The sequence below is a fragment of the Pempheris klunzingeri genome, chromosome 22, assembly GCF_042242105.1.
Source record: "Pempheris klunzingeri isolate RE-2024b chromosome 22, fPemKlu1.hap1, whole genome shotgun sequence".
Taxonomy (NCBI): domain Eukaryota; kingdom Metazoa; phylum Chordata; class Actinopteri; order Acropomatiformes; family Pempheridae; genus Pempheris; species Pempheris klunzingeri.
The window spans coordinates 18667252-18677971 of NC_092033.1; the positions used below are offsets into that span (position 1 = coordinate 18667252).

The 10720-nt window shown below is 45.7% G+C and overlaps 1 protein-coding gene across 1 annotated transcript; it reads left to right on the plus strand.

Moving 5' to 3' along the window:
• The first annotated feature begins 566 nt into the window (after nt 1–566).
• Nucleotides 567–7183, plus strand: podxl (podocalyxin-like). The gene is made up of 7 exons (XM_070854241.1): nt 567–1113; nt 2154–2428; nt 2535–2558; nt 3637–3772; nt 3863–3906; nt 3993–4112; nt 5046–7183. Exons 1-7 carry the CDS (start codon nt 567–569, stop codon nt 5238–5240), a joined length of 1341 nt encoding a protein of 446 aa, XP_070710342.1. The 3' UTR covers nt 5241–7183.
• Nucleotides 7184–10720: the final 3537 nt, after the last annotated feature.

Consider the following 10720-nt stretch of genomic DNA (forward strand, 5'->3'; position numbering starts at 1 on the left):
CGCACAGCTGTTTAACCCTTTAACCTTCTGCTCAACCATATGGTAGAGCACATTTTGACTCACTATATCTTATTGATATGTTTTACTTACGACATCTCAACCGTTTGGTAGAGGCCAATATTTCAAAAAATGTGGGGTCTGTTCATAAAAAAACATTGATTTTTGTAATTAGTGCCCCAAGGAAATAAAATATATAAAAAATAAATTGCTTTTTTCTTGGTTAAAGCAAACATGCTCAGGTTAATCCAATGTGGAGCATGTAGCTCAGAGAGCCAAGCGTCTCTCTCAGGAGATGGTGGAGACCAGAGAGAAGCTCCAGTAAAGACGGACTGAACATAGGTGGCCAGAAACGCTGTTGCAAATGAATGCTGTTGTTGCTCTGTGTGGCCAAAGAATCAGTTGGTACAGGTTCAGGTAAACCTTTGGCTGACTGGCAGCATGCTGTACAGAATAATCCTGTTCTTATCTCCCTAGGCTACCTGTGCCATAGCGTCTCTTCAGATGATGTCAGTGGGAATCCTACTCCTGTGGTGAAGGACGCTCATGTCACGGCTGCGTCAACGATCATGCCGACTGCTGGTGGCAAATCTGGGGCTGAGACAGCTGCCAACAGTACCACGACTGTACCTGCTGGGAATATAACTGGAGCAACGCCGACTGTGGCTGTGACAAAACTAACGACCATAAAGCCAACTCCTGCGGCCCACACATCTGGTCCCATGACTACTATGGTGGCTATTCTCAAGCCTGCGGACAAGATTACCCCCACCCAACCACAAGCATCCAATGTCACCAACAACTCACCAGCACCACCCAACGGCTCTCCCGCTGCCCCCGCTGCCGTGACAATTTCTACCACTCCCGCCGCTGCCGTCCCAACCACAGCAACCAACAGCAGCAGTGTTTCGGTGGTGGCCCCCACCACCATCACGTTAAAGATGCCTGACGCCTCTGTGTCCTGTAAAACCTCTGGGACTAAAACACCCGACAGTCCGCCAGTAGGCAGCGAGGGGACCACCAACATCACAAAGGTCTCGACCCCTACAGCGGGTCAGCAGTCCATGACTCACACCACCATCAATTCAAACACCAGCCAGGAGGTCAGCAAAGGAGGTAAATCCCCCACTGAACCCCCACGATGCCAACATGAACATTCAGATTAAAATGAAGCATCGTGCCACAGTGCTGTATTTAAGGTTCACAGGTGAGACCTGACATGCTGCCATTCAACCATGAGAGACAGATCTTCTCTCACACCATACAATCCATCTTTTTCACACACTGACCCCCTGTCGTAGTTAGGCTTCTCCACTCCTTCATACTGAACATCCCAACAAATAAAATGGTTTGGCACCAGAGCCAAAACATCAGGGAAGCCTTAAAGGGTTGGTTCACATTTTTCGAAGTGGGGTTATATGACGCTCTAATCCATAGTCAATGCATAACCTACAGTAGATGGCAAGCAGGGGTCCCGGCACAGATCAATCAAGGTACTGCTGTAAACGGGGGCCGCAGGAAAGCGTTAGTGTAAGCGTACGCTATGTTTCCAAACTCTTTCTCCGCTTTACATTGCAGTCAGACGGCTCTTTCAGCAGGGAAGCCCTCCTCTCTTTCTCTTTGCTCGCATTAAAGCCACCAAACTCCATTCACAAAAACAGTCATTTTAACGCAGAATGTGGGAGTTGCTGGCCTACTGCTCAGGGCTTTGGCGGTGTGTTCACTGGTTATCTGGGATCTGAACTGGCATGTTAGTTCGCAGATTGAGGCAGTGGTAGCATGTCAAACTCCCGTGTTCTGCAAGGTAAAATGACCCTCTGTTTTCCTGTGGTTTGGAAGCAAGTGAAGAGAAAAAGAGAGCAGCTGCCTGATGACAGTGCAAAGTGGTGAAAATATTCTAAAACAGCAGCACATTGCTTAGTGTCTAAACTGGACACATGGCGACTGCCATCCACGGTAGGGAATACACTGATTATGGAAAAGTAGCTCATGTAAACCCTCTTCAAATAACCTGAACTGTCCGTTTGAACTCCGATTCAACTAACGAGAGAGAGAGAGAGAGAGACCTGCACGGTGACACTAAGTTACTGTGTTTAGTCAATTACAGCAGCATTTGTTTGGCTATGTGGGGATGACATGTTTCTGTCTGACTGAAGGTACCGAGGTAACAAATGTGACCACTCCAAGCCCAAAGCACGCAGCGCCGAAGGCCCCGGAGTCAGCCGGGAACACCGGGACCACGAGCCCCCCTTTCACCCTGACCAAGGCAGGAACTCCTGCGCCAGGGACCTCGGGGAACAAAGCTGGAAACACGCCCCCACAGGACACCGTCACCACCAACGCCTCCGCCTCCACCATCTCCACCACCTCCTCCATCATCACCACCACCACCACCACCACCGTCACAGCAGCTCAGCCAAAGACGTTCCTGGTAAGCCACGGCGTCGCAGCTGTTCGCTTGCCTTTACATGAACATATCACTGACAGACACTCATGCTTTTGACTGACGGACTCCTTTTCTCACTTTTTCCCTGCAGTATTCTCTAAACAGCAGCCAAGAGGTGAGATTCTTTTGAGTTTTTGTATCTTTAAATCTGTCACAAATTGTTTCTGTTCACATAAACACTACATGTGATAATAAACACGGTTCCCACTCTGACTCTCATCAAAGCCTCTGCTATTGTCCTGTCCATGGGAGGCAGGCCCACACCCTTCCCACTCCTTTCTTTCACTGACATTTACTCCCAAACGTTCCTTCAGTTTAAAGATGGCGAATTATTGTTGCAACATCCTGCAGGCACAGTAAGAACAATAAGACATGTTCTTTCTTTTTATTATTGTGCCTTTTAGACTTTTACATCAGATGCATGCACTGAAGGAGAAAAAAAACTAATTTAAGAAGCAACATCAGCGATTTGTTTCAGCCGTGTGTCTGGACACTTTGGGCCTCCGCGAACTCCTCCGAGAAGTATTGGTCTGTCTCACTATATTCTGCAGCTGGTTGTTTCCTGTTCCCGCTTAGTGGTGCGTAGCAGAGTTACTGCATGGTGCATTTCATGAATGAAATCTGTAAAACGGGACAAAGATTGATCCGACTTTATAGGACTGATGGGACTTTAGCTGACGATTGATTGTTTAAAACACACTGTACATCAATCAACTCATTCGATCAACTCTTAGGTTTAGTTTGGATGCAAAATTTAAATCTTCAAACTAACCAATGATACAGAAGTACAACTAAAAGTGCTTCCCACCCCCAGAGGCTCTGGGTGGATCTCCGAGCTGTCCAGACTCTGTGTTTCCAGCGAGAGGAAGCAGTGAAGCTTGCCAGAAAAAAAAAAAAAAAGTGATTGTAGTCACTGGGTGGAAAAAGTATCTTAGTGGGAACCCTTCCTGCCTTTCACCAATTTCCTACGTTCCCACACCTCTTTCATTTACTCCCCCTCTCTCTCCAACCGCCCACACAGCTGCGCTGCTCCATAACACACCAGAAATAATCCACACATCACAGCGCAGGAAGATATGACCTCAGCTGTCACCTCTGACCTTCCTGTTCAAATAGAAGTGTCTCATCTCGTGAGTTATTCAAGTTAAATGTGCGGTGCGGCGTTACTCCTAGATGTGTCATTTCACCCTCAGAAAGAGGAGGAGAAGAAGGAGCTGGGGGAGGTGTGCAGGCGCCTGATGGTGGCTCTGAAGGATGGAAACTGCACCCTGACATGGCGGCACCACAACGGCAAATTACAGTTTGACCTCGTGGAGATAAATGGCAAAGGTAAAGCACCCTGCACCCCTCGGGGAAGTCACGTTTAAGACAAAGACAATTTTCTATCTGACTTGTAATAAATCGAAATGTATCTTACAGTGAAAACCAGCCTGGCAAACCAGTATTATGAAGAAATCACAAAGGTAGGGGTTTATAGAATCGTCTGCAGTTCCAGTTCCACAGTTAACAGTAACACGAAAAGTCACTCTCTTGTGTTTCCCACTGAAAGAAACCGACAGATAACAAAACCCTGATAGCCATCCTGGCCTCCTGCGGAGCTCTGCTCATCATGATCGTCATCCTCGCCGTTTGTGCCTCCCACCACCGCAAGCCGTACAACGAGAACCAGGTACCGTGGCCGGGGAGCTTTCCTGCTTGTGTGATTGCCGGCACTTCTCTTTCGGCCCCTGTGTTCCCCTGACCCGTCCAGCAGGCTGCTCCTCTGTCATTTATATTTTCATCTTCTTTCAAGTTCATGAGCAAACTACATCACTACTCACATGAGCTCCCTGGGGTGTCTTACTTCTCCTGCACAATCACTATTTATCACCAAAGTATTCATTTGTAAAACTCCAAATGTAAAACCACAATTCATCACATTGTTGGAATCAATTTCAACTCAATTCAATTTCTTTGTATAGCCCAATATCACAACAGAGTCTCACAGTGCTTTACAAAGTTCACTGAAATAAACAAGTGTAAGCGAACAAACAATCTAATAAAGAGTCCAGCAGTCGATGAGGCCAATGGATCAGTCCGGTGGATCAGTCCGAGGCATCACCTGCCCTTTATGACCCTCCTTCTTCGGGAAGGAAAAAAATCACTGTATGCTGCAGGACTCAGGAGCTACTTTTTCACTGCCTTGATCCCGTCAGTGGAGCTTTGAAGAGAGCGATAGAACAGTTTAGTGGTTTAACAAAAAGGGTCTTGCATTTCTATTGCTCATTTTGCGTCCGAGGGGATCCACTGTAATCCACTGCTAAACGTACCTACGAGCCATTCCCCTCAGATCCAACAGCCTAACTGATATGACTTTGGTTTACGGTTCAGTCATGTCCCAAACCTCACCCTGCATCCTGTTTGAACAGGAAGTCCATCGCAAAACACAAGACAGAAACCATTTCATGGGACACTGAAACAGCCAATCAGAGTCTCACTTTCAAATCTGAGCTGTAACACTCTGAACAACTGTGAGAGGCACTTCTCTGTCGAAGGACAGGAAAAGTGATTTGGTATGAATTTGCGTTTTTTAGTGGTTTTTTTGTCCTTTGAATCTCTACAGCAGCACCTGACGGAGGAGCTGCACACGGTGGAGAACGGTTACCACGACAACCCCACGCTGGAGGTGATGGAGGTGCAGCCGGAGATGCAGGAGAAGAAGATGGCGCTAAACGGAGAGTTCAACGACAGCTGGATCGTCCCCATCGACAACCTGCTCAAGGAGGACATACCTGACGAGGAGGACACTCACCTGTAGAGACAGCCAGGGAGGGAGGAGGAGGGAGGAGGGAGGAGGAGGGAGGAGGAGGAGCCAGGACAGCCAGTTCCTGCCACATCAAAACAAAAGCATCCCCACGTCTTGCTCCATGTCCACTCACCTCACACTCCTGAACGTGAGGTTCCCTTCAGGTTCCAGAGGTGTTGGAACCTTAAACGTATGTTGGAGAAGTCCACTATATCAGTCAGTGTTTGTGTACAAGTGTTTGAGAACTGTCACTTCTTACAGAGCGCAATTTGAAAGATTCTGAAAACTCAAAGTGCCCCAAACCCAAAGAGGAATGTGCCTTTTTCTTTTTTTTTACTCTTTTCATAAAGATCTGATTTGTACGCCCGCACCTGTAAATAGAGTTTTTAGAGTGCGGAAGAGCCAGGTGATGGAAAACCAGGTGAAAACTGATGAGGAGACCTGGAGGAAGAAGATCACAGGGTTTAAGGGCAACGTCAGCTGCCTCGGCAGTTCTAGAGTTACTAACATAGATAGACGACCTCGGGACGCTTCAAAGCGTCCTGGTGATTTTCCACTAGTGTGTGTGGGTTTCAGGGGAGCTGCCAGTGGCTCCAACTGCTGCAACTGAGCACTAACTTTATTCAGACTCTGCATAGGGCAGATAGGTCTGTAGAAATAAGACAAGTTAAGGGTTATAATCCTAAAAGCCACATGGTAACCTGCGTGGACGGAAAGCCAGAGGGGACATATCACAAGTGTATTCTGTGTTGGTTTTTTTCTCTTCACTTGATACACGAGCTTGACTTAAATAAAGCTGCTTTCATGTGATCACATGATGATTGTACAGCAATTCACTTCACTTCTGCCCCCCCCCCCCTGGCTTTGTGTACATGGAGGATATGATCACCCAGTGAGCTTTACTCCCTTTAGTCACATTGTTTAAGTGGCTCACTTTGAAACTTAACAGACAGCCGTTGTTTATTACAGCTCATTAGTAGTTTTTCACTGTGCTCACCACCGAACAGAGGTCTGGGAACACAGACTGCAGGTCGTCGCCTGCCACTTCAAATATGCCATTTGATACGAGGGAAATGAGCTAATGTTGCACACTGCAGCCTGATTTGTAAGCCTCGACGTTTAAAGCAGTTAGTTTAGGTTAGAATGTTACCCTCCCCTCATGGTTCCAGCTGGCTGCTGACGTCTCTGGCCTCTGGGACTACACAGTGTCATTAGTACTGATGAGTGACAGCCAGGCTGAATCATCCTTTACCACAACAGAAATTTGTATTTCAGTCAAACTGTAGAACTGGTAAACTGGTAAAGCAGCTGCTACCAGCAGCAGCTCCTGGGGATCCAAATAAAGAAAGAATAAACGTTGCGTTTACAATTCTGACATCTGCATCAAGTGATCGTGTTTGAAAAGAAACGTCACGCTACAGCTGCTCAGCTGTTAGTAGTGAGGACTGATGCTCAGTGAGAGGCCGTCACACCTCTGAAGTCAACTGTAAATACATGTTTTCCCTCAGTCGTTGCTGGGGGGCTGGAGGCATGTGACATTTTCAGATGCCTTACCTGATATTAATCCCCGCACTGCCCCCCCCAACCCCCAGCAGCACCTGAGCACATTTTTCATGTTCTCTCATTTTGGATTCTGTTCAGATTAACAATTTACTTCCCTTTAAACCAGTTAAGTTAATATATATTTACTTACTTAATATACAAGTCACTCCTTCACCTTGGCCACTCACAATCCGATCGTGTGTGTTTTTTAGTCTGTTTATTGTGTTTGTGTGTCTACAATCTCACTTTTATTATAACAGTGCCATTTTCACCAAAGTACATTATCAGTATTTTATGTATTTATGGTTTGTTTGCTGCAAACAACAGGGGTCTGACACACTGGAAGCTGTAAATTGATGATCGCCTCTGCTGTCATGCTGTTCTACCTTTTCCAAATAAAGGAAGTGTTTTTCCACGGCTCCTGTCCAGCTGTCAGTAGTACCCATCAGGGACACCAGGGGGCAGAAACACCACGGAGACAGACGTTAAGAAAACCTGAACAAAATACAATCTTTATTCGTTATATACATTACATACAATGCAATACTACAAGGCTTTCTACACATTCACTGTATTCACAGAGTAGTGCTCACTGATCTGAGAGTACCAGCCTTAGAACTCCTGAGTCCCACTCAGGGGTCGAGAGAAGGGCAAAGTGGAAAAGAACAAAAAAAAAGAAAATTAAAAGTAACATTCTCTCAGTAAAACATTGTTGTGGAGGATTTTTACCCTAAAATAGCAAAAAGAAAAGTAGTATTTGGCATTGTGTGTGTGTGTGGGTGTGTGTGTGTGGGGGGGTGCTTTCAATTAGTTCTCTTAAATACGTTTTTTTCTGGCACAAAATGAGAAATGCTACAGAAAGCACGAGGAGCCTTAAATCTGGACCAAAAAAAACTAAAATAATCCCTCAGACAGCACTTTCATTCACTAAGATGGATGCTTTTTTCTGCTCTGACGTCGTCTTGTTTTTTTGAAAGACTGATCGGTTTCCATTTAGCGACTACCAGGGCAGCAGAAGTGTGTGTGTGTGTGTGTGTGGGAGGGGGGGGGGACCACTCATCCCCTGTGTCAGTGAAACACAGGCAGATTAGCCAGACAGTGATGGAAGCCACAATCACAGTAAACACATACCTGAGTGGCTCTGACAGCTTTCCAACAGTGCTCTGCTCTGCTGTAGCAGCAAAGAGCTCATCAGCAGTTTCACACGGCCATAAAGCGAGCGGAGCCTCTCTTAGATGTTTTCAGTGGGAAGCAGACAGTTCCATTCAGAGGAATGCTGCCTCAGAGGGTCAGTGTGATAAAACGGTTATATCGGACACTTAAAAAGGACCATACCACTGTTTTTTTTCCCCTCTGAAAATCTCACCCATCTCCAACAAAGCTTGTATATTTAAAGGAATAGTCAGCCATTTTGGGAAAAATGCATATTTGCTTTCTTGCCGAGTTAGATGAGAAAGTTGACACCACTTTGAAACCTGTATGCTAAATATGAAGGGACTGCCAGCAGGTGGTTAGCTTAGCTTAACACAAAGGCCGGACTGCACAAAGCCACAGGGTAAAGTAAAGTGACCATACGGTGACCAAGAAACCAGCAGAGACTCCACTGGGCTGATGGAAGAGCTTCAGATGGGGCAGCGAGCAGGTAGTACGTTCCCAGTTTTGATGCTAAGCTAAGATAAAGTCCCTGATGGTGGCAAACTGTAGCTAGATATCAATGTGGAACTGACACACAGTCATCTGTGACATCTGTCATCAATAAATCCGAGCTGGTCTTTGAAATACACAGGCCGTTTATTAATACCTTCTGCTGTTTTCACAGTATGTACTCATCACTCTGTCTGTCTGTCCAGGTAAAAAAAGAAGAAAAAGGTGTCTGCAAAATAACAAAAAAAAGATTGAACCCATTTCTCCAGTTGTAAAACTACTGCCTGATCTAGATAAAGATGCTAGCTCTAGATGAATAGTAGGATGATTTAAGCATCGTCTTATATTTGTCTTGTTCTTCCAGCTGTCTGGATTAGGAAATGGAATCACTACTTGTAGAGGAGCTTAAAAAATGTGTAGCAAATGAAATATTATTTGTATTGATTCTTTTTTTTTTTTTTTTTTTAACCAGCTGGTTAGAAAAGTCTTTGAGGAGTCTGGAAGAGCAGTAAGCATTGTTAAAAGATCTTTGTGTTTTCACGGGCAGGGGGTGACCCTGGAAACTGCTACTTATGGCTGTAGTTCAGCAGATGTTACACGGACTTGCATTCCTTTGACAGTCCATAACTTAATGATATGTATGGCCTTTAACCTGGCCAACGCTGGTACGGCCCTGTCATTTCAACATGAGTGCACTCACTGTGAAGAAGTGTGTGTACAGCACCACTTAAGGGGGTCTAGGTAAGTGTACTAGTTCAAGATTGATCTTAAAGTCTCATTAAATACCAGATTCCACTGTTAACAGATGTAACCCTCATGTCAAAATAGTGTCAAATATGAAAGATGTGATTCTTAAATATGCCAATAAGTTACACAAGGAACAATCCATCTTTTCACCCTCTTGTTAAACTGACCTAATGATGTCCTTCATGTTCTTTATGTTCACAGACAAACGGTGTTCATCCTGTACATCACACACTCACACATTATGTACAAATTGTGGTTAACAGTCGTAGCAGATGTGCCAGAGATGTCACGTTACATAGTGCCCGATGTATCACAGTTGTTCTGAATGTATTTCTGGGAGAGGCGATCACTTGTAGCTTTCGTCTGACTGATGGACACTGGCTTTCAGTCAATGTCAGTGATCACATTTCCACTGGAAACAATTCATTAGCGTCTGACTGAGACCATGGAAGACAATAAACAAGAAAACTGTGGGACTTGAGGTGAGCAGTAAGCACCAATGAACACTGACCCCCAAAACGATTTGGTAACAGCAGAGGTAAACTGTTCAACGTCAAACTAAAAGCACACAACTGAGCAGCGCTACCAATCCAGTCTGGCCGTCCTCTGAAGTGGCCTTGGGCAGCACTGTGGAACCTCCAGCACTACTCCTAAGTAGCCGAGCCTGACGTTCGGCCTCCTGTGGAAGACTGGAGGCGTCTCTGACCTCAGCTCGCCTGTCTAGCACACCGTTTTGACTCGGTGTCTTTCTTTTTGGTGATGTTACAACCGATACGTGACACCACGTGACAGGAAGCTTTTCTAAAACTGTGACAGACATTCCAAAGTTGCTGCACAGTGAGGAACCTTTGTGGTGAGTGCCCATCAGCAGTTATTTTTCCCCCCTATGTGAGCAAATTAAGCATCATGTTGTCAGTGTCATTATAGGCCTTTGAATGATGAGCACAGAACCCCCCCCCCCCCCCCCCCCCATCACTGTCACTTTCTGAATAGTGTTTCTCAAGGGAAGTAAAGAAGATGAAGCAATAATCCACTACTACCAAGTCTTTGTTGCACATCCTACAACACGGTGACTGCAAATGAACCGGACACCAATGCCACACGTGGAGTGTCGGTGAGGACAGCCACGCTGACAGCTTGGAGACGGGCTTCTTTGTTTATTTAACTACTAAAACGAGATATGCTGCTACTCAGTGACAAACACGCCACTGTTAAATGAAACGTGTTTGATATTTGTGTGATTCTGGAAGTCCAAATTAACCAGCAGTGGAGGGCAGAAAGAGATGCTGAGCACCGCAGGCTGGGGGTACAGGGACTAGAGCTCATGATATTAAACACAATAGGAGGCCGATCAACAAAACTATGGTGAAGGTGTACTTAAAGTTAAAAGCTAACATGCCAACATTCATGCTGCCAACCTGTTGGTGTTTCCAGGTATAGAAGGTCTCAGTTTAGCCCGTCAGCATGCTACCATTTGACAACATATATAGTGTTTTGTTGGCGGGGGGGCCATGGTAGAAGAGGGATGACACCTGACAGGTTTGTAGGTTAAATGGTTG